Genomic DNA, 23,749 nt, shown 5'->3' on the forward strand with positions numbered 1-23,749 from the left:
GAAAACTTACATCTGAGTTTCAGGGTGTTGTTTGTACCTTTTCACTTAGATTTTATGTAACAGTTATAATGAATGTTGATAACGACTTTCCACACCATTGCATGGTTCCCAAAGCAGAAACTGGAGCTGTAAATTTTTTAAAAAAATATCCTGCATATGATGGAAGAGGAATAACTATTGCCATATTGGACACTGGAGTTGACCCTGGGGCACCAGGACTTCAGGTAGGGAATTATTTGGGTGTTACTGGTATATAGGCCTAGGCCAGAAGCAGGAAAACTTATCCAAGTTGGTGGCTTCATTTCAGTTTACACATTTTTTTCAAAGGTCACATTTTCCCCAAATGTTACTATGTCAATAAATGAATAAATATATATACCGGTATGCTAATTAATGTGGATACACCATTAGATGTGTTAGCTTGTAAATATCTGGCTTGCACCATCACTGCTCATTTTCATTTCTAATACATAATTTCTGCTAATTTTTGTAAAATGTGTTATTGTAATATAGATTACATCAGATGGAAGGCCAAAGATTATTGACATCATCGATACCACTGGCAGTGGAGATGTTGACATGTCTACTGTGGCTACACCAAATACAGAAGGCTGCATTATTGGAATCACAGGAAGAAAATTGGTGGTAAGGGTCAAGATGTTCTAATGCAGGGGTGTCAAACTCAATCGCACCAGGGGCCAAAACTCAAAACTTATTTAACGCCGCGGGCTGTATAAGGATAAAACTTAATTGAACGTTGCGTGACACGAGTACATGAATTGAAACAGGCAGCGAAACAACACCAAATTTTTGATGTTTTTGACGATTTTTGACTTGGCTATTTAGAATTATTCTTCTCTTACATCATTATGTTTCATTCATCTCCTTGCAAAAGCATTAAAGAATTAACAAACAATAAAGAAAAAAGCAGCCCAGATTACAAGCGTTAGAATAAATCTATCGTATGGTGGAGCAACTGCTGTGCTGCTGTATTGTGCGATTTGTTATAATCTTGTGTCTTGCTTGAAAAAAGTAAGTTATACTGTACAATGATCTCGCTGGCCGGGAGTTTGACACGTATGTTCTAATGAGAACAGAAAGGACAGAAAAGTCTTACAGAACTTGGTAGTTTTAATAGTACGACTCATATCAGAGAAATGAATTAGTTTTGTGCTGAAGAAATGTACCCAAGGAAACTATAACATAATTTCTCAAAGTAATCATAAGTAAATATGGTACAGTTACACAAGGATCAAAAATACAATGAATGAAACCAAAAAACTCACACTTCGTTTAAATTGGTTGTTGAATAGATTCCAGGAAACTGGAGCAATCCTAGTGGAAAGTATCATATTGGAATGAAGAACCTTTGGGAAATATACCCTAAGGGCTTAAAAGACAGATTACAGGTATTATGGTTTATCTTTTATGTGGGTGTATGATCCGTATACTAATCAACATTTTGCACATGAGTTATTTTGTTTGTAACAGAAAGAACACAAGGAAACTTTGTGGGATCCATATCACAAAAAGATGACAGCAAAGACTTTATCCAAGTTATATGAGATCAAGAGGAAAGAAAGTGAAATTTTAATGGTTTGTTATTTGTTCTGAGGGGTGTATGAGAAGTGATGCGTATCAAAGAAACTAAAACACACAAAATTTTGGATCATTTATTTTTAAATGTAATCTCTGTCTTGAGAAGAAGACTTTCTTGCAGCACTGCATTGTCTGTTAAGAAATAAAATCAAGTGTAATGGTAACGGATGCAACGTACCATCTAATGTAAACTGTAAAGATTGGCGGTGACTTGTCAGATTACCTTATAATGTTTGATTTACTGCACTTTTTGCTTTAACTGAAACCTAATATGGACTTCCTTGTTAATCTAATCATGAACAAGAAAAACTTAATTAAATGTAAACTAGAAGACAGTCAAGGAGTGCACCTGTTCGCCAAGGCAGCTGATAACTTTCAAGCGACATTGGCAGGAATGCCCTATTGCTTTAAGCAATACATTTCTGTTTTATTTGATGGAACTAAACTGAAGCTTGCATTTACTTTTTGTGCTTTTTTTAGGTTATTAACGAAAGCAGAAATAACTATTTTAACATGAGCTTTGTATTCTTCACCTTTACTTACTTAACTCTTAAAACTACCAAACAACAAAACTTTGAATTCATAATAGCAAATTGGTTCTGGCATCGAAATTAATAAAAATTTTGAAAACCTTGCATCACAGTATTTTTTTCTTGCAGGATGAGTTTTCCCCTATTTTTTACAATGTTAAGAGTAGATATGGCCTGGGATGGTTTGGTTGCTCACCATGTGGCCCCCGTTGGGTTTATCTCCCCAAAATTTAATCAATTTCTTTGTCGTATCATGGCTGAACTATCCTGAGAGTTCGATCGAATGCAGGGTAACAGGTTTTTGAGTAATGTTGTTAACAGACAAACAATCAAACAAACAAACTCTCTTGGCAGAGTTAACCATGACAAAATGAAGATATTCCATTCACATTGTATGGTTGTCATCACCATGTCCATACAGATTGCACTTGTCCAATTACAGTAAAACGCATCATATCATCAGTCGGTTATTGAATAACGTGCGTTTGTAAAAAAAGCTGCCCAACATGTTCACAAAGTTTGCTAAAAGATTTCTTTCAACAGCAACACTTTGCGTTGATCTGATATGTCTTTAAACACACAACCAATACAGCGACGTCATACGAGCTCCTCGCACAATTTTATAAAAAGACTTTTGCACATAACTTGCAAGCGAAAAAAGGTCGAAGTATTTTGTTTGCAGTTTCGGAATCAACATATTTTTATTAGAGATGTAACGATGCTGGTTTTTATGAATGTTGCCAATGTATCGGCCCTTCTCAACATCGGCATTGACCGATATTTGTGACCTTTTCCCTTGACAGCTAACTTGCCGCTTTTGCAGTTGCAAACCTGTATGTTTTCGTACTCGCACAGCATTTCGTTAATATGTTTTTTTGAGACCGAAACTTAAAATTCATCAGCGGTCTCTCAAAATTTACATTTCTGTAAATACAGCAGAAAATTAGCAATTACCGGTTAATTTCTAATAGATTGTGTTCCTTTAACATTTCTTAGCGTTCGCTTAAGCAAAATTGAATTAAAACCCTGTACGCACTGCTAATAACAGGTGTTTAGACTGACCGCTACTTTAAGTCTCCAGTCTTTGATGTGCAATTTGTCTTTTTTGACGAAAATATTGGGCCAAAAACCGAGAGGGCGCTTATACGCCTGAGCAAAAATCTAGAAAGAAAATTTATGTTTCATCATCCGAGTTCTGTTCTTACGATTAAGAGATTGCACCACATGTGATCATCTTTAAACAACAAAATTTAAGAATTTTACACGCGAAGTAATTGTTCTAGTCTGTTGAAGTGTCATTGAAAATCATAAGCGTCGACGTACCAGTAATTGATTTGGTTTTTGGCTGGCATTCAACTTTCGTTACTAATGTTGTTGCATTCATAGCCTATTTTTATATTTAGTTTTGTTACTTTGTGAATACTGATGAATTTCTTCACCACTTCACCATTTGATATGAATATCTTTGTACGAAAAGAATAAGATCAATGTCACGGTTTGCCATTGATGATTTGAAGTGTTTCATACAGTTTTTTGTCGACCACGTTTTATAACTATCACTTTAATATAAACAATGCCTCAGTAGGAACGCGGTTAAAATTTTCACGAAACAAAGCCTCTTATCTGCTTGTCTTGGCAACAACGTGCTACATTATCTTTTCGCCGAAGACATTCGAGGAAAAGAGTCGAATACAATGCAATGTATACATAGATATTATATAAACAGTGTTTATATAATATCGCAGAGTTTTGATAACTCATTACTGGACTGGTTGTGATAATTCATTATTTGACACACGTTATATACACCAGTATATTCGGTAGACCTTTTTCGTTAAAAGTTTCAGAAATTTTGTTTCGATACGAGTAAATGCTCTTTGTTAAAAGAGCTAATAAAAGGCGGAAAAGCAGTTCCAAACAAAAAGTCGAAGGTTGTACAAAACATTGACCGGTGCATCGGCAAAAACGAACCAAAGCCAATGCATTGGTAAAGTGGCTGAAATTTCAGTCTTCCGATGTTTAACATTGCCGTCAGTACATCCTTAACTTTTAACCTTCAAAAGTAGGTTTACAATGACTTATAAATAGCGGAAAAGTCAAGTCAGAAAAAGCAGATAATGTTAAATTATAACTTAGTCATGGGGTGGTCCTAAGTTGGGAATATTGTACAGGAAAATGGATTTGGATTCAGGTTCAATGGAAAGCATTACGCTTTTGCAAGTGGTTCAATTAAACAGTGTTGACTGTAATATCTATATCAGGAAATGTTTTGCAATTTTTTCTTAACTAATCCTACTTTATACGTTTCTTTATAAAGGAAGAAAAAATTCAAAAAGAAAATTTACAAACTCAAGTTGATACATTGGATAAACTTGATAAATCTTGGAAAGAATTTGGTCAAACTGTTGACTGTGTTGTGTTCCATGATGGAGTAACTTTTCAGTAAGTGTTGTTATTCAGTATTTCTCAAACTGATAGTGACAATTTTATTCGAGTTTTTTGTGTATGAAATAAAAAAGGTCTAGGTTATTTCCTGGTGTTTGCCATGCTACTAAATGCTAGTAATTTGTTACTAAGTTGTGTTGCTCATTTATTGTGTCTATACAATGAGGATGGCAATCTGGACATATATTATTTCAACCTTTGGTTAAGATATATAAACAGTGGGATCTCGTTATTCCAGACTATATTCATCCAAAATTTTTACCATCTTATGAAATTTTACTGTTACAGATCTTCTATCTATTTTAATACATTGCATCTCACCTTATTATGTTAGAAACCTTACTTAACATTGTCTGACACAATATCCTAGGAACGGTATGGTTCAGATTCCATTGTATAAATTATATTGTTAAGTTCTGTTTAATATTATTACTTTCGTTTGTGTTTTTTGAGGTTACATGTACTTCCATAAATTGATTTTATTTTGGCAGTTTGGTTATTCACTATAATGTTTTTATTTGCATTCCTTTAACAGTTACTGTATATAGTTAAATTAGCAAAACTTCTTGGTGTTGGGTTTTGTTGTTCAAATTTCTCTTATTTGATGTACAACTTTTTGCAGAGCTTGTGTTGACATTAGCATGCGAGGTGATCTTCAGTCTTGCCCACTGCTTTCGAGTTACAGGGAATCACAGCAGTATGCTTCATTTGGTGGTTCAACGATGTTGAATTTTTCAGTCAATGTTTATGAAGACGGCAATATTTTGTGCATTGTCGCCAATGGAGGTGAAAAAAGTTATTTAATACAATTTTTTTGTTACTGAAATATGATCATCATGTATTAAGCACATAACACAGAAGTGTAAATTTGTGATGACAACTTGACAATCACAGTCAAATGGCTTGTAGGAGGTAGAAGGATATATATATACATATACCGCCAAGGGCAAAAATAAATAAATGTCTAACTTGAAGCTGATTTAGACTACTAATACCCTAAAAAGGGTATCAACAAGGTTGTTTGAGAAAACTTATTTTCGCATCTGTCATTTTTTTCTGGAATCAATAAAGCATGTGTATGGCTCCCAGGGAACAATTGTTCTTTTGTTCAATAATATGATTAACCCAATATCTTTTTTGTTTACAATGCCATTAATTGAAACATAACCAGGCTAGTTAATTACAAAAGATTCTTTTTTTAAGTACAACTGTTACGGACTTTGTTCCTCACGTATTGTGTGATTGGTTATCATCTTTTTTTGTTGTTGTTTGAAGCGTTTTTACCAATGACCGCTTTTTGCGTGTTTGTTCTTAACTATTTTAATCACATGATTTGGCATCCTCGTTAAATGTAAAGGTTGTGCGCTTTTTCGAAAGAGTGGGAGGGTTTTTAGTCGGTGTCTGGCTATGACCAATTAAATGTGGCTTTTGTAAGACCATCAATTTGTTTTATTTGCGTGAAAAGCTACACAGCATATAGTTTCTCACAGTTAAGGGTGTTGCGGTTCACCGTAAACGTGAAATTAAGCCTGGCTTCATGAACGAGAAAATCTTTTTAACACAACCATCCCCAAAAGTAGGCTCTAGCTGAATGTTAGACTTCTTGCATAACATAATCCCTGCCTCCCAAGTGATGGCAGAAGGCAGCACGTAGTACTCAGCTTGGTACTCAGTAATCTTGGTATGACATAGTATAGTCTTAATGTTTATCAGCTAACTTTTCTTTTCAATATGGCTTATTTTTTTTCATGCGGATATGTACTGTATATTGGTAATATTAATATAATAATAATATTGGTAATATTAATGATACTGAAATAAGTAACTAAACCTTCCCCTGAAAATTAGCCATGTAGCAACTTTTTACAGCAAAAAATATAAGATTATTTTATATAAAAAATGGAGGCACTTATTTAAATTTAAGTTTTCATTTGGAGAAAGCAACTTGCCAGTGCAGCAAAGGAAAGCTTTGTCTGAAAAACCCAATGAATAATGCCTGAAGTCTTCAGATAATTATGTTTGGTTTTATTTATTTTGTGTTACAAATTATGCACCTCTTGTAATCATGTCCATTCTAAAGCGGACTTCTGCATAAAATGGAAGAATATTAGCTTGAGGTTTATAATTACCCTAATTTATTCTTTTGGTTCTTGCCAAAGTTTGCCCATTTTTGTTCATTGTAGAATTGATTGAAATGCCTAAACTACTGAGTACTATTAACACTGAATTGATAAACAATGTTGTGTATTTTTTGGCGAAATACTTATTACACTCAAAAGAACATTGTCTTTCTTTGCAAGTGTACAAAAGATTTTTACAGTAAAACTGATTTTCCTTTTTTGCTTTGAACTGACTTGGGTATGAATTAGATTAACAATTAAGTTAGTTGTGAATTTTTCAACTTTTTTAGTATCTTAGAAGGTATGATTTTATCTTATTAATGGTACTGGTGATTTTTAGGATCTCATGGGACTCATGTGGCTGCAATCACGGCTGGTTATTTTGCAAATAATCCTCATCAAAATGGTGTTGCGCCAGGAGCACAAATTGTTGCCATTAAAATAGGAGATTCTAGACTGGCAACAATGGAAACTGGAACTGGCCTGATTCGGGGTGTTAGTAAACTTTTTTAAATCAATATATTTAAACTTAAAGTAGTGCTAAGACAGGTTAAAACCTTAAAGCAACGGTGCCACATATGTCATAAGTGCAGTCAGTAAGCGTTCCTGACAAAGAACTCTCTAGCAATAATTAGTTGTTAGCATTTATTATCTCCAAAACTGCAACCGTTTGCATCAAGTATTAGAACATCTTGTATGGTGGTCTAGAACCAAACATAATTGTAACCAGTAGCTTCCAATTCGTTTTGCAGCTTGCACCAACTGCAGAAAGAAAAATCAGTTTCACATGCCTTGCTCTGTTTGATTAAAGTTTTGAATTGATACATGTTTGTTTTATATAATTGCTTGCGTAAAATTAGTTTCAAAAATCCCCAAAACACTATTCTCAAACGTACTAAAGTACGAAAAAATTGCTATTTTTAACGAATTATATTTGTTGTTGCTATTGATATTTCAGAACGCTAACAATAAATTCTGATTGATCCCGTTATGTTTTTGCAAGAAAAGATAGTTGATGTGGTGCTGATAGATCAAAAGTTTTTATAATGATATGATAAGTTTCATTTGCTTTTTTACATTGCATTACAGAAAAGCCAACTGTAATTATGTGAAAACCATATCATGCTCCTAATATGTGAACTTTTAGATAAGTCGATAATGTAACTTTAGCTACGATTTAACAGTGAAGTTTTCCATCCCAGAAGTCTTCATCATATTTAATGCCAAATTTTGTTATTTAATTTTGGCAGCACTTGCTCCTCACTTTAACCCTGATTCGATTTCTTTAGATGAAGAGTTTGACCCTGGTTTTACCCTAGCATGATAGTATAGTATTCAATGATGTTTCTACATTATTTAACCTGCTTCATTTAATATTTTGAACTTTGCAAATGTGATTTGTCTACCATGTTTACTCATTGTGATATGTTTCACAGTGGTCTTAACTTGGTATTTCTTGGGTCAATTTCTGTTTTCTCTTAATTCAGTAGTGTTGTAGTGCAACTATGCTGCTATTGCAATGATTAAAATTACTCAAACTAGGAACATAAAATTATTATAGTAGACATGGTGTGAAACGGTTTCAGATATATTGGTTAACTGTACAGTGTACATACTAGATAAGAATTCTTGTGTGGATAGTTAGTCATTCTTTTAAGCTCATTTTTGACTAGGGTACAGCAAATCCATTGTAATGTATACAGTATCATATAAAGTTCTGATAAATTTTTTGGTCCATTTCGTTTATAACGTAATACATCATGTAAATAAATCCATCCGTGTATATAGCAAAAATTTATAGAATGAAAAAATGTTTTTGTATGACAGGAATATACAATAGTTTAAAATTCAGTCCATACCATACCATACTAATGCAGTTCTTCAATTCTTTTGAAGATTGGTGATGTTTGATCAGTGTATTGGACTATATGTTAATATGTATGTGAATTTAGGTGACTGAAGCAGTTCGTCATGGTTGTCATCTTGCTAATTTGAGTTATGGAGAAGCAAGCCACTGGCCCTGTAGTGGGTGAGTTTATTACAGTAAAACTGCTACCAAAGTTTGTTATAATATTTAGCTACATGTTTCTTTTTATAAGCATATGAAATTTTGAGATAAGTCAAGGTTATGCTTCAGCAGTCTGCATTTTTGATGCTCAAGTTATCCTTAACCTAACATTCTCAAACTATCAAATATACAAAGAAGGTAAGGTTGTATGAAAATAAAACAGCAATAAAAATAGAAACGGTGTCATACAGTTGTACAGAAATTAAAAAGCAAGTATCAGTATTTCAGATGTGTACTTGCAATAATAGAGATACCTATTAGTGTGTGTGCAAATAAACATGGTTGGCTTTGCCAATTATGCTCAAGTATTATAATTATGTTTGTTTTTTTAATTATTATTATGCAATAATTATACTGGTCAACAAAATTTCATTTATTTTAACGAGAACACGAGTACATTATTTGAGATGTGTTTTTTTGCTCTGATTCCAAATCTGCATTTAGTTTTTCTTTAGCACATCACATTTTCAAGATATCGTCAAATTTGTGTTTTCAGAAAAAAACATTAAAAACAATACACAGCTATGATACATGGCACTTAAAAATGTTTAGATATGATTTCTTTTGTGAACATGACTGGGGTCATCACCATATAACATCCAGCAGTAGTCCCCCATCATTCCCTCATTCCAAAAACCTTGGTAACGAGCTTCCATAGCTTGAATGTCCTGGTGAAATCGTTCATTTGTTCGTCACTAACTGCACCAAGGTTTTCTGGAAAGTAGTTCAAGTGGGAGTGCAGAAAATTCATTTTAAGGGACATGCTGCAACCTATCTTTCTGTAAGCTTCAAGCAAATCATCAACTCCTGCCTGAAAAGAAGGCGATTTCGCATTTCCTAAAAAGTTGGCACACAACTAATTGAATGCTTGCCAAGCATGAAATTCAATAAAAGACAATGATTTTTAAAATGTGGATCCTTTAGCACTTCTTTAATTTGAGGGCCCACGAAGCTTCCTTTTAGTTTTGCTTGGCTTATGCTAGAAAACGTTTTTCAGGGAAATGTGAACACTTTAGAATTGTATTTTCCCATTCCTTTAACAATATTCTTCATCAAACCCAGCTTGATATGCAGTGGTGGCAAGGAATGTTTTCGACGTTAGCCACTTCAGTTAAGTACGATTCTCTTACAGACCAGTCTCTTCTAATATAATGCTCTTTGGTAGCACGGCTGTTCCACAATCACAGGAAGCAGCAGTGTTTCGGTAATCTTTCCTGCATTCCCATCAAGATGCTGACGACTTTGAGGCTTCCGCAAATACTCTATTTGTAAGCATTGTACTGAATAGCTTCCAGAAGGACTTTGGTGATTTCATAAGATTCTTTCAGGTGAACAGAATGTGCTATAGGAATAGATGGTTTTATATTTCCATTGTGCAACAATACAGCTTTCAAACTTCTCTTTGAAGAGTCAATGAAAAGCCGCCACTCATCAACAATGTGTGTTTCCCCCAATTTTTGAAACAAGTCTGTAATGTTGAGGCAGTAGCAAAGAGGTCCGTCTACTGTGAATGCTGTGGCCCGGTCCAAGTTTCGCTTTCTGTAATGACTTATTACTACATTTTTCTCAAACAAGCTGTTTTCTTTCAATTTTGATGCAAGCAGTTCTGATTTTTCTTTGGAAAGAGACAAATCTCTTATGAGGTCGTTTCAACGTTTCTTGGAAAACAGAATTGGTTTTGAACTTTCTTCTGGTTCGTATTCAGCATAGTTACTTGAATCTGTGGAACTTCGTTCAGCAGCACTATCTTCAACTTTATCAGGAACTGATTCAAGACCTCCATGAGGAGGAAGCGGGACAGTGAAGTATCATGTGGTACATGTGTCCTTGCTGAATCTACTGAATCTCCTCGCTGCTAAGTTGGGATATGCAATTTTACTTATGCTTTTTGAAGAAAACCCTTTTACATTGACAGGCAAAAATATCAGTGCTGAATGTGGTCTTTTGGTTCTCACCATATCATGGGAACAGCAAAATGCATCTATGACGTTCGTTTGTGTAGCCAATTGTGTAAACCAGTTGAACAAGTTGTACATTCCTGATGTGGTGCCCACTTTTTGTTTTGGTCTCCTAATGGGCAGCCAAAGTACAATTTGTACATCTTTTTGATATCTGAAGTGATGCCTCGTTGCTTGCCTTTGATTGTAAAACTACCACAAATATAACAAAACAGGTCAGGATTGTTCTTGCACTTTTTGACATAAAAAAATGCAGAATAGCAGTCTAACAAAATATGGCACAAATAAATTGAACAGTATAAGTTGCTATAATATTGATTAAAATCTCAATATATCACTTATTTTGAAAAAGGTTGGCAAAAGATTTTCCCTTTAATATTATAGCATAACAACTAAATATTTAAAATGCAAATATCCCGAAAACCTGATGTGCTAGAAAAAAAATAAGGGCATTTTCAGAATGAAAAACCCTTAAAGAATCACGTAATCGCATCTCCGTTTAAAAGTTGCTGTTGACCAGTTTAACTATGCTTAGCATTTGCTTATAGAGTATTTTCACGTAATATTAGGCTGGGTATGGTTATAAACTGTGTGTAAAACTTGTATTTTGTCGCTGTATTATGATGTTAATGTTGACGCTTATGCATTGTAATTGGTAGAAAAATATGTGAAGCAATTGAGGAGTCCGTTACAAAACACAATTTGATATTTGTATCCAGTGCTGGCAACAATGGCCCATGCTTATCAACGGTAGGTTCACCTGGTGGAACCACACAAAATATTATTGGTAAGTTATGTTGCATTTAACAGGGTTGAGGTTAACAAGTGCACTTAGTTGCAATTAACAAGGATTGTGATTTTTATGTTCTGTTTTATTTTAAATATTTGACTTTTGAAATGAATATTGCAGGTGTTGGTGCATGGGTATCATCTGATATGATGATGGCTGAATACTCAATGTCTGAAAGGCTTCCACCAAATCAGTACACTTGGTCATCTAGAGGACCATGGTTTGTATAGCTTAGCATTTATACCAGTGATTCTCAATCTTTCTTAGCATATGGCTTTGGCACAGTAATAAAGCCTACACATCACTTCTAAAAACTGAAGGCACAAAGGTTGGGTTATAAAACCACTTTGTAGTTTATTTTTAATCTAAATCTGTTATGTTTTAGACTTTCAAGCAGTACATTGTTAAAGATCGCACTGTGATAAATACTAAGGTTGCTTGATTTTAAGCCCACTCGATTATAAGCCGCATGTATTGATGCTAAAAATGAATATAAGTCGCCCTTGTTTGTAAGTCTCCCGTGACTGTAATCAGCATGTAATCTTAAAGTAAAGTGCACTGGAACATACTCTACACTAGTCTACAGTAAGGTTTGGCAATATTTTACTCTCTAGTTTCTATCTTTTCCTACTTGCTAACCCCTAAGCTGCTATAATTCGTTTCCCCTAACTTAACTCACGGATCCCTTGATCCACTTTTACGGACCCCAAGTAGGAAACCACTGGTTTATGACAATAGAATGACATAGAGAAGAAAAAAGAGAAAGAATTTTGTTGATAAAGTATGGCCTACAAAAAGTGTCTTACAAAATATCAGTTAGATAAAATATAGAAGCAGCCCTCCATAGTAAGCAACGAAAAATTATGATAAAAATGCTGCAATTACAAATGAATAGATATGGTAGTTTTTAGAAGTGTTAATTTGTCTCATATGCATGATCATTATGTTTTGTGTCGCTACTTTACAAAGTTAAGGAAGCGCTGCTTCAAATGAAATAATATAGTAGAAATTAACTTTAGGGCCATTGTCACAATGGCCCAATGTTTCAACAATTGTACTGAAATTGTACATCTCTTAGTACACCTGGTGAAGCAAGCTGATGCTTGCGAAAGTTTGTGTGAAGAAATTAAAAATAAAAGCTAACCCCAGAGTGCCATCCAATATTCTGTTTTTATTTTACTATACACACTACAGGCTTAACACGGTTCAACCCCCATAAACTTTGAACACAATAATGCTATGGTAGTTGCAGCATTGCTTATGGTTTTGATCCTGATGCAGAAGAGGTGCTACTGTAAACGTTTTATATCGCGTTTTTGTTTGACACACGTTACACTAACCTTCTTGTCAAATAAATTAACAAATATACTGAAAAAGGTAGAAATTGGGCATACTTTTCAAAGCATTCAGGGCACACCTTGAAATCTCTCACAACACAGTAGTGTGCTGCTGCACTCTAACTTTAGAACCACTGATTTATAACAATAAAAAGTCGGTCACCGTCACATTATGAAAATGCTCTTAAGACTTTTTTACCTCCTTATTAGTGAGGAGTATTTTTCATGTTTTTGATACTACTTGAAACCCTCATCTTTTTTAAATTTTATTTCTATAAGTTTTGTTTCTTAAATTTATATATAGCCTACATATTTTCAGTTTAATTAGTTAGCGTGTCCATCTCAACCGGAAAAGTTTTTAATAGCTAGGTTTTTAGACGTCAAATTTTTGCCAAAAGTAGAGTGTTCAACACCAGGCCGTTTCTGGTGCGTTTTGGTTCAAATGGAGGGTGCTAGGAGGTGAAAAACTGGTCTCAAGCCCACTTTTGAGACAACTGTTAAAACACGTATACATAGGCAGCAACAACAAGTCTCCAGAAGTGTGTTGAACTGATTACGCTTAATTTAGGAAGGTTTTGTCAATTGATGCGATTGAATCATTTCCAATGTGGTAAAATATTTCTTGTTTGATCTGTGTACTTGATTTTGTCTTAAATAAGCACAAAAAATAAAGAAATCGAACATTTGTAAATCCTGCTCCGATTATTATAATCAAACCAAAAGCAGCTAACAAGGGTTGCTGCACCAACGTTTGCATCTGAATAGCATAGTTTGATTGTGTTGTGACAACAATCAATCAATGTGCCTTAATAAATGACGAGTTAACATCAAAAGCATGATCATAACTTGTAATTACGCAGACCTGACATGAAATGGCCTTGGCTAATGCTCATTGATTGCAGTTGTCTTATGAAAGCATTTGGATATTAATGTGTGCTACTGACTACGCCATTTCTGGTACACTAAGGTAGAAAAGGATGCCAAAAGCATACAGTCAATGTTAAACGACAAAACCTAGCTTCGGACTGCACATGAGATTAAGGATAACTTACAGTATTTGACATAACTATGGTAAGCTAAACTCATCCTTGATTTCTTAATGTGGCCCGCACTCTACTCGACATTTCCAGTGTGGTCCCTCCAGTGTAACTGAAGTCCGAAAGAGTATTTACATGACCGGGAACCAATTAGATTTACAATAGTTCAAATGATTAGTATCTGACTGTTTAGTTCAAATGGAATGATGGGAGTTTGCATATCGGCACCTGGTGGAGCAATCACATCTGTACCAAACTGGACTCTACAAGGCACCCAGTTGATGAATGGCACTTCGATGTCATCACCTAATGCTTGTGGATCCATTGCTCTGATCTTGTCTGGTAAAATGGAAAACAAAAATCTGTGAAATCGATGAAATGAATTGTTGCCTGATGTTTTAGCTACTTTTTCTAATTGTGCTTCAAATTACCAACTTAACTCAGTCAAAATGTAATATAACAGTATTATTTCTTTATTTAATGGTTCTTAGATATTCTTGGTTGATGTGTAAGTCCAGTCATTTATGCTGTCGATTAGTATAGTGACATCCAATGGTTTTAATTTTTAATTATTTTTTATTTGTAGGCTTGCACGCGCTTGGCATTCCCTACACTGCCTATAGTGTGAGAAGGGCATTAGAAAATACTGCTTTAAAACAAGACTATATAGAACCGTTTGCTCAAGGTCGTGGTCTAATCCAGGTAGAACATGTACATTAAATACAGAAGTGGTATTGTAATTACAGTAATCAAGCCCACTTACTCTACTCACCATTTAGCGCCAGCTAATTCGTCAGCTTTTCTTAGGTTTGTCACATTGTTCATCCTTTATTTGTTTCAGGTTAATGGATGCTTTGACTATATGACTAAGTATAAAGATCTTCCTGATAATAAAATTTCATACACAGTTTCATTACCAAGATCAAATAAAGGTTTGCTCAAACTTTATTTATAATGTGTGGAAATGTTGTACATTCTGTAGCACAGTGTTTCCCGAAATGTTTGTACCAGCGCCTACGTAGCTCGGAAAAGAATTCCTAACCCTTTCACAAAACGATGCAGATTTTTGAAACCTGTTTGAAAAACGAAAATATAAATAAAACCATTTTTTTTTCAAATTAATGGTATCAGGGAGTAAAGAACAACTAAGCATAGGCATGTTGATACGGAGACAGGTCGTTTACTTTTGAACTTATTGCGTTTCTAACCTTAATTTGTTTCGATTTAAACCTACTTTTCATAATGTCCAAATTAGGACAATCGTTGCCAGGCACACATTAACGTGAAAAACCTTGTTTCTTTAAAAAGCGGTCTCTTCTATTTGCCTTGACTTTATCGGTAACAGCATTGTAACGGATTTTGTGTTGGCATCATGCTGGAAGGCTCTATTGCCTGTAGATGGGCAGTATCAACCATATTAGGAAACACTGCTTAAATGATGCATTCAGGCTTAGGACCTCACTGATATCTTGCAAGCATTTTGTTTTTAGGAATCTATCTGCGATCAACAGCTGAAAGCATCATACCTCAAAACTATATCATTACAGTAGAACCAAAGTATCATTCTTCAGCAGGTGTGTTTTTATCTTCTTTCACTTCAATTTTTTAGTAGTTCATAACATGACACCAATATCTTCAGATCTTTTCCAGTCGGTCAGTATTCTGTGGAATTTCATTAAAACTTTACCATAAATATTTTCTTTATGTCGTGCCAGTACTTGCTATGCTATCACTATGCATTTATAACACGATCATATATGTTCTAATTTTACCTGTAGTTAAATTTAATATTCAAGACTATCATACATTTACAACTTACAACATTTTTATTCGTTAGTAAAATGCATTAATGGAGTATTTTTTGTCATATTTCCAACACACCTTAGCTTTTTGCATTTTCAGTACTGTAACAAGGAGAAACTAGCTTTCAAGTAGTATCATGACACTCGATTATGCATGAAGTAAATTTATTGTACAGAACAAAATTTTATAAATGCATTTATAATTATGGTGATATTTTGTCAATTATGATATGATTGTCTTTCAGGCTCAATGGAAAAAATCCAATTCAAATGCCATATGGTGATATGTTGCAACCAGTCATGGATAACTTGTCCATCATATTTAGAACTAATGAACACTGCCCGTACCTTCAATGTAAAGGTACTGTTTGTAAAGAGTGTCTTTGAAACGAATATGGTGTTATGGGTCACCAAACAGTTTGTTTAAATGCCCTGGTTTTCAGCAAACGATGTGTTGCTTTTATCTCAAACATAAATATAACATTGCTAGTGTCTTCTATCATTGTAGAATGGTCTGTTGTTGTATGAAAAAACAAAATGTAGTTAGAAGGAATGAAGTAGAAGCAATAAAGCAAAAAAGGTGTTCTGTCATTTATGAAGGTTGATGCTCGTGGTCTGAATCCTGGAGCTCATTATGGTGAAATTCAGGGATTTGATTCTGATTCTCCTCATCGGGGTGCACTATTCACTGTTCCTGTTACAGTCATCAAAGTAGACATGTATGTTTTTGCTGCTTTAACAGGTCATGTTGTTTTCATTTCGTGTCATCTGCAATTTTAAAAAACTCTACAGTGTGGATGCTTCTAGCAGCTTCAAATTTAAACTTGAAGCTAGTTTATTCAAACCTGGTCACATTTGTCGAAGATTTTTTCATGTGCCAGACGGAGCAACTTGGGCAGGTATGGGGTGCATTAAGACACCTTAAATCTTTAAGATGTCTTAAACCAGGGATGTCCAACCTGCGGCCCGCTAGTCATTTTCACTCCAAATACTTTGATGACTGATATTGTTAAAGTAGTTAATTTCATCAATTTTTCTTGAAAATTAATAGGTTCTGCGGCCCACTGGATTATTTCAAGTGACAATGCGGCCCACTATAATAAAAAGTTGGACATCCCTGTCTTAAACTATTTTCTTGCCAATGTCCATTATTAAGTTTCAATCAAACAAAATACAGTGGAAGCTTGTGTATGGGTATCGCTGGTAGATCCTTTTTTGATCAAAAGAGAAAATTTTCTTGATTTATAAGCAATTAGTAACGTTAAACATAGCAATGATGATGTCTAACTGTTACAGTCATTTTGTCCTAGTACCCACAACCTTGCCTAGGCTATTATAGATACTTATACAGAAATTCAATCATGTAACAAAATACACTACACCAGGGCTACTCAACTGGCGGACCGCGGTCCGAATGCGGACCTTTTCGGTGTTGAATCCGGACCTTATTTGTCTCAGTATTTACGCAAATGAAATCGTTCATCATTAGTTTTGTTATTCCTTCAATTAAGCAGCGAGTGTGTAAGTGGTAGCTCAAACTAGTCTTCTAGCGGTTTTTGTTAATAGGGCGTTTGTCAATCGGGGCATCCGGCGTTTTGCGTTTCGACTAAGGAGATGTAGCCTTCGACGCTGTTTCTGGATAAAGCCCATCATCAGCAAGGCGCTAATTGCAACCCATAAAGAAACTTTATGAAGTCACAATGATATTTGTGACTTCATAAAGGACACCAGTTTTTTAACAAAACCAAATCCATTATCGTTGATTTACAAAAACAAAAAAAACAGTAGACAATAGCACAATTTCAAATAAATCAAGCAAGCCTTGTTGACGTCACAATGCACAGCTGCGAGTCACCGTTTTCAAACATGAACTTCATAAAGAATAAATTTCGCATCTGTATGACCAATGAAACCCTTCACCACTGCCTTCGACTGGCCACTGCCTTTGATCGACTACTTTAGAACCAAGATTTAAAGAACTAGCAAGAAATAAAAAATACCAATTCTCCCACTAGCTGTAACTAACAGAACAATAAATAAATTTTGCTGATTGCTTTTGCCAATATCGCTTTACCGGATTTTGTATATATCGTATTTCATGTGTTGTGTTAAAAAATCCAGAGAATTTAATATTTTGAAATCCAGAAATTTTAAAATTAAATTAATACCCATCCAGAAAGTTATATTATTTTATATATCGTATTTTAATACATTTGTAGGACTGTAAATTATTTCATGAGAGTTATAACGGACCTAAGCAAATTTTCAACTTTTATAACTGGACCTTTGCTAAAAATAGTTGAGTAGCCCTGCACTACTCCTTGATAATGTAAATATTTAAACTTACTTAACTGACTTACTTAAGTTAGATAGTTTGAGTTATTAGTATAATGTTGCATGCATTTTAATAAGTGATTTACTGGGATTAGTGAAGTTATGTAACATTTTGAATTAACTGAAGTTCAATTAATGAGCTTCCACGGTATATTCAATTTGTGCAGTATTCTAACATACTGTTATTTATAATTTGCTGAAAAGCAAATTTTGATTCCAACATAACAAAATAAAGTAATTTATATTTTGATATTTCTTCCTACAGAGTTGTCTTTGAAAAACAACTCTATTGATCAGTCTGCAAGGTTTGTTGTGCACTCTGTTCAACTTCTTCCACAACGAGCTTTCCGTGAGACTCAATTCTATAAATTTGTTAACATTTCGCATGGTGGTTTAGCAGATATTACCTTTCCTGTAATAGTAAGTTTTTTGACATTGCTTGAATAAGAGTTTTATTATTTAAACTTATCAATACTATTGCATGAAATTACAATTACATTTTTCGATAGAGGGCACTGTATAAGAATGTAGGATTTATCTATTTTCTGCACCTTTCTCTAACACTGTCCATGTTTTACCAGCAAGTCTTTGATGATTATTATATGCATACTTTTATGCTCTCTAGGGTGGAAACACTCTTGAATTATGTGTGGCTCGCTGGTGGTCTAATCTTGGTGATGTCACTTTGTCATATGATGTACAATTTCATGGCATAAAAACCTCAAGCTGTGTTACAACTATGGTTAGTATTTTGACTTGTGGAATTTTAGTCGGTTTAGAATTTTAGTTTAGAATCCCAATTTTAGTGCCATAGCTAAATGTATTTATTTAATTAAAAGTAAAATCTGCGCAACTCAAAAACCTTAAAAATGTTTTTATGAAGCATGCTGTTGATGGAATTCATCGGATGGAATTAAAAAGTTTGCTGAGCGATGAGATATCTCCAGCCATAACTTTGAAACATGTGGTGCAGCCTCTAAGACCAACAGAGCATGCAATAAAGCCTCTGACCAGCAGAGACTTTCTCAGTGGAGATCGACCTGTATATGAATTAGTCAATACTTATAGCTTTCACTTGGTTAGTAAGATGATCTGGTGAATGTTGTTTGCAGTTAAATATTTAAAAGTTGTGAGAACATATGTTGTGTAACTCAATTTTGTAATTAACTGAATAGTAATGAGCAATAACTACTAATTGATTCATCGGCTAATACAATCATTCACATCCAGTCAAAGTCTACAGAGGTGATCATTTCTTTTCCTCTTTTATCTGATCTTCTTTATGAGAATGAGTACAATAGTCAATTGTGGTTGCTGTTTGACAACAACAAATCTTTTCTTGGTGCTGGAGATGCCTACCCCAACCAGGTATGATCTTTTTGCGCCAAGAACTTCAACAGAACAGACCGAAAGAGTGTATGGTCATTATTGACTTAAAAATCAGCAACGATTTTTCCGTGCTCTAGCTAATCTTTGTGCACGTGGGCATATCCTTCGTATCGCGTTGTTTTGTCCAACTTAGGAATTGTTCACCAGGACCACTGAACAAAAGCAAGTATCGTTAATGCCTTGCCCAATGGCATTACAATGATAGCGCAACTGGTTGTTGACCACCGGTCGTATTACTGGAAACCTAGCGAGCAGCGCTCTAAACACCCTGCCACCAACCTGATGGTGTGTTTGTTTAACTTTATCTTTTATGTTTTTTAGTATTCCATTCAGCTTGAAAAAGGCGATTACATTGTGAGATTACAAGTCACCCAGGAGTCAAGAGATTCATTACAGAGGCTTCAAGATGCTGCACTTGCACTTAAACTAAAACTGTCTTCATCTGTAAATCTTGATGTATTTTCTAACCACCGTGATGCTTTGATTGGTGGCAGCAAACTAGGTTCCACATATATGAAGCCTGATCAAGTGATGCCTATCTACATTGCACCTTTGTCAGAAGAAAAGTGAGCATTTACATTATTTTTAATTCCACGTTTCCAATGATTTGGACACTGGACACTACTCAGTTGTTTTTTTATGCTGAATTGTGAATGTTGTTTTTATCTGCTGTCTTATATAGAATTCCCAAACATATTTCTGCTGGTCAATATCTTACAGGAACATTAAACATAGCCAAAAGTGATCGTGTGAAGCAATTGGTAAGAAACTTAAAAAAACTGTTTCGTAATACAAGGACAATGTTCAAAATAAATTTCATAGCAATTTTTTTGTGTGTTATCGTAGCCTATACTTAGAAACACTGTATAAATTGAATTCATTGTGTAAATTAACTGTATAAATTCAACTTCTGTTTATGTGTGTCTGATTTATTATACATTGCATTTTTAGAACACATATCGCATCAATTATGTGTTACTTGATCAACCCGCCAAGTCTAAGTCTTACAAGAATGGTAAAAAGAATAACAAGCAACCGTCAACCTTAGCAACTGTTAAAAAGTTTGCAGAGAAATCAAAGGAAGAAATGCGAGACCTCCAAATATTATGGATGACCAGGTAAAATACTGTTGAAGTATTTTTAATGTGCTTTAAAAATTTGTCTTCTGTGAACAAGATTCTGAATTTCGAAATTTTATGGTAAACACGCAGGTATGAACAGTTGGATTTGTTTGAAAAGCTACAGAAGGAATATCCAGAACACATCCCAATTTATGTTGCCAAGCTTGTTGTACTGGAAAGCTCAAAGGTAAAACAATTTCATCAAATGAATAGATTTTTATGACAACCGTTCGAACTTGTAATATGGACGTCCAAAAGTGATGTAAAACAATTATTGTGTTTATTGAAAGCTTAGGCATTGGATTTTTCAATTTTCCAAAGCGTTTTACTGAAATGAGTGTATGCTTGTATGTGTTAAGTTAACAAGAAAAGCACCCAGAGAGCACATACCTCTGCCAAAGCATGTTAATATTTGCCTTTTTGGCATTTGTCACAACTCAGCATTGTTTTACGGCAGTTGGGACCTGTTCTGCACAGCTTAAATTCAAGTGCGACCCATAACTATTTTTTTATGTTATTGCTACACTACAGCTTTAAATCTCATCAATGCAGTATGTTCGGCTAATACAGGTTTGTTTGTTGTAGAACGTTTGATGAATAGGAGAAACGCTTGTTACATTTTTCACTTATAGCAGTAGCTAGCTTTAAACTAATTAGCCGGTTGAAGGTATTAATATTTTTTGCTTAATACTTGACTAAAATGATTCGGTCCCAAAGGTGGTCACATGACATGGTTTTTACTGCATCATATCATTTATTTTCGCCATTGATTGGGGAGAAAAAATTATGTTGCTAACCTTGTTTTTGTGGCACAGTTGTTCTCACGCTTTTTCTGGTCCCAGAACCCTTGAAAGAAATTGTGCAGATTGCGAACATGTGTAAGTCCAAAAACTCCTTACATTTTTAAATTTTGCAGGTCCTAAATACAGAAGCATTTCTATACTACAAGAAGTCTTTCAACGGTTAAATTCTGATCCCATAACCAATTAAATTCTGACAGTAATACAGTTACACTCGGGTGTGATAAATAGCGCCACGTTTTGTTGTGTCTCCTTCCAAACCTAATGCAGCAATCAAGAAAGATGAGGAGGTTTTAAAAGATGAGCCATTTGGGCTTTCTGAGTGCTTTTCTAGTTTTAAGGATAGTACAATCTTCTAACAAACTTGTACACAGTTATAAAATAATCCAAAAGATTCAAAAACCACTCGTTATAACACTAGATAGAATAACATTATAACCTTTTTGAGTGCAGCCCAAAACTAGTGAGCAGTCGCAAATTTTAATTGTATCAGATCTCTAATTGCTATTTTTGCGAGTCGAGTTGAGCCTAGTCCTATCGATTCTTTAAGCCAGGGCTTCTCAAGCTTGTTAGTTCTGCGACCCCATTTTAGAAAAGAAATTTCTATTCGACACATTGATGGGTACACTACACGTTAAAGATATTAAAACAATAAATGTCTAATTACAAATCTCAAGTGGTGTATTTGTCTTTGGTAACATCATACAAATGCACACAATCCACCAAAGTGCAGTAGCTGTACCCTACAGGAATAAAAGAATCGCGTAATGGAAACAGCAAAGCGAATAAAAAATTAACAGAAAACAATTCAATTTATCGAAATTGAATTTATTTCACGACCCCAAAATTACATTTTGCGACCCCGTTTGTGGTCGCAACCTACAGTTTGAGAAGCCATGATTTAAGCAAGTATAAGTGTTACGTTACGTGATTTTTCTTTATAACATCGAAGGCTCTGCGAAGCATGTCACAATGATCCCCAAATTTATGACGTACTTTTCGATGGCGTAATGTCGTCTTACCTGTAACCATCGCAGGTGCCCAGCCGAAATGATCCAATTCTGTAAAGCTGTAGTCGACTGGACCGCCACTACATCAAGGCCGTAAAAGCCCCAGAATACGCTGATGAAAAGCCACTATAGCTAAAAATAAAGCCTAGTCATCAGTACACTACCAAAAAAAAGCAATGTGAACTAGCTAAATTAAGACGCAAAGGTTAAATATTTACCATCCACGCGCTTTCAAATGTCACAAACAAGTTATTGTTCAATGCTAACTTTAAGCCAGCATAGAAGAGCCGTTTTTACAGCAAGTCCGTTTAATGAATTAGCTTATTAAATACCGTACGGGTGATCGTATTGATGCCAGTTTTAGACGGGAACTTTAAATATTATCGTAATAGATTTGTACGAAATACCTTAATATGTAACAGATAGCAGTAAATTATCCAAGGAAGATCGGAAGCAAAATGTTTTAAAATGATTGAACCGTTGCACGTACCTCTTACCGAGGACGCGCTAACGTCCTTTGAAAATAGAAATGGTGGTAAAAGTTTTAAATGGAAAATTTTTCTCCCGGTATAGACGTCAGTGAATGAAAGCCTTCTTGATCCAAATTGTTTGTTATTAGAATCGAATGGGAAAGCTTGACGAATTGATCCAGATCGCTGATGAAATCATATCTAGGATTAATTTTCAGAAGTTATCTGCAAACGCTGGATATAAAAATGACCCAAGGCCCGAAGCAACAGCTATAAAAAGGTGGGCTAATACATAAAACCCTTAGATTAAAGCAAAGGACAAGTGCTAAAACAAGTTGACTTAAATTAAAGAAGAGTTGTTAGTAAGTATATCAAATACAGAATTTTTCAATAATATTAAGCGGATAAGCGCTTATTGCCAAATATGTGTCGCAAAAAACGAAACTTTAGCGCTTATTACGATATACATGATCGCAAGTACGACGTTATATTTTGAAATCCATGTTCATGACGCTGGTGATTCGATCAGGTATGAATATTATTTGTGTAGAAGATATGATGTAGGAATAGTTTATATCATAGATGGCGGAACCGGGGGCCGGGTAGGCCTAGGCCCTTCCAATTTTTTTTCTGAGAAGGCCTTGCCCTCTCCACTTCTAAAATCCAAATATTTAAAAATTGGTCGACCTAATGCAGAATTTGAACCTCGACTTTTGGATTACAATTTAGACCTTATTTAACCTACTACTCATAGATATACTTCCCATCATATTACAAGACGTACTTAATAAATTACCAACTTGTACTTCACTTACAAATGTGAGGATAGATTTCATTTCGAGGTGCTTTTGAGTAGTACTCGTAAAACCGCAAAATTCTTTGCATTTTGAGCTGGGTAGATTTGTATGCTGAAAATAAACATTTCCTGCAGTAAATCGC

The 23,749-nt window shown here is 34.7% G+C and overlaps 1 protein-coding gene across 2 annotated transcripts in view; it reads left to right on the plus strand.

Annotated features, from left to right (window-relative positions):
• The window catches only part of LOC143448454 (tripeptidyl-peptidase 2-like), a 26,268-nt gene continuing 2,519 nt past the window's right edge, over positions 1–23,749 (plus strand). For both annotated transcript variants that reach the window (XM_076948216.1, XM_076948217.1), the window contains exons 1-26: positions 1–224; positions 514–645; positions 1,314–1,409; positions 1,492–1,596; positions 4,447–4,571; positions 5,197–5,360; positions 7,035–7,189; positions 8,647–8,723; positions 11,380–11,507; positions 11,631–11,730; positions 14,078–14,226; positions 14,471–14,586; positions 14,726–14,816; positions 15,375–15,458; positions 15,932–16,047; positions 16,287–16,405; positions 16,479–16,585; positions 18,286–18,440; positions 18,646–18,762; positions 18,904–19,098; positions 19,251–19,388; positions 19,731–19,975; positions 20,092–20,170; positions 20,361–20,527; positions 20,621–20,717; positions 22,960–23,090. In XM_076948216.1, coding sequence (XP_076804331.1) covers positions 69–224; positions 514–645; positions 1,314–1,409; positions 1,492–1,596; positions 4,447–4,571; positions 5,197–5,360; positions 7,035–7,189; positions 8,647–8,723; positions 11,380–11,507; positions 11,631–11,730; positions 14,078–14,226; positions 14,471–14,586; positions 14,726–14,816; positions 15,375–15,458; positions 15,932–16,047; positions 16,287–16,405; positions 16,479–16,585; positions 18,286–18,440; positions 18,646–18,762; positions 18,904–19,098; positions 19,251–19,388; positions 19,731–19,975; positions 20,092–20,170; positions 20,361–20,527; positions 20,621–20,717; positions 22,960–23,090 — 3,344 coding nt within the window. In that variant the 5' untranslated portion in view covers positions 1–68. The remainder of the gene's footprint in view (positions 225–513; positions 646–1,313; positions 1,410–1,491; positions 1,597–4,446; positions 4,572–5,196; positions 5,361–7,034; positions 7,190–8,646; positions 8,724–11,379; positions 11,508–11,630; positions 11,731–14,077; positions 14,227–14,470; positions 14,587–14,725; positions 14,817–15,374; positions 15,459–15,931; positions 16,048–16,286; positions 16,406–16,478; positions 16,586–18,285; positions 18,441–18,645; positions 18,763–18,903; positions 19,099–19,250; positions 19,389–19,730; positions 19,976–20,091; positions 20,171–20,360; positions 20,528–20,620; positions 20,718–22,959; positions 23,091–23,749) is intronic.

The sequence above is a fragment of the Clavelina lepadiformis genome, chromosome 3, assembly GCF_947623445.1.
Source record: "Clavelina lepadiformis chromosome 3, kaClaLepa1.1, whole genome shotgun sequence".
Lineage (NCBI taxonomy): Eukaryota > Metazoa > Chordata > Ascidiacea > Aplousobranchia > Clavelinidae > Clavelina > Clavelina lepadiformis.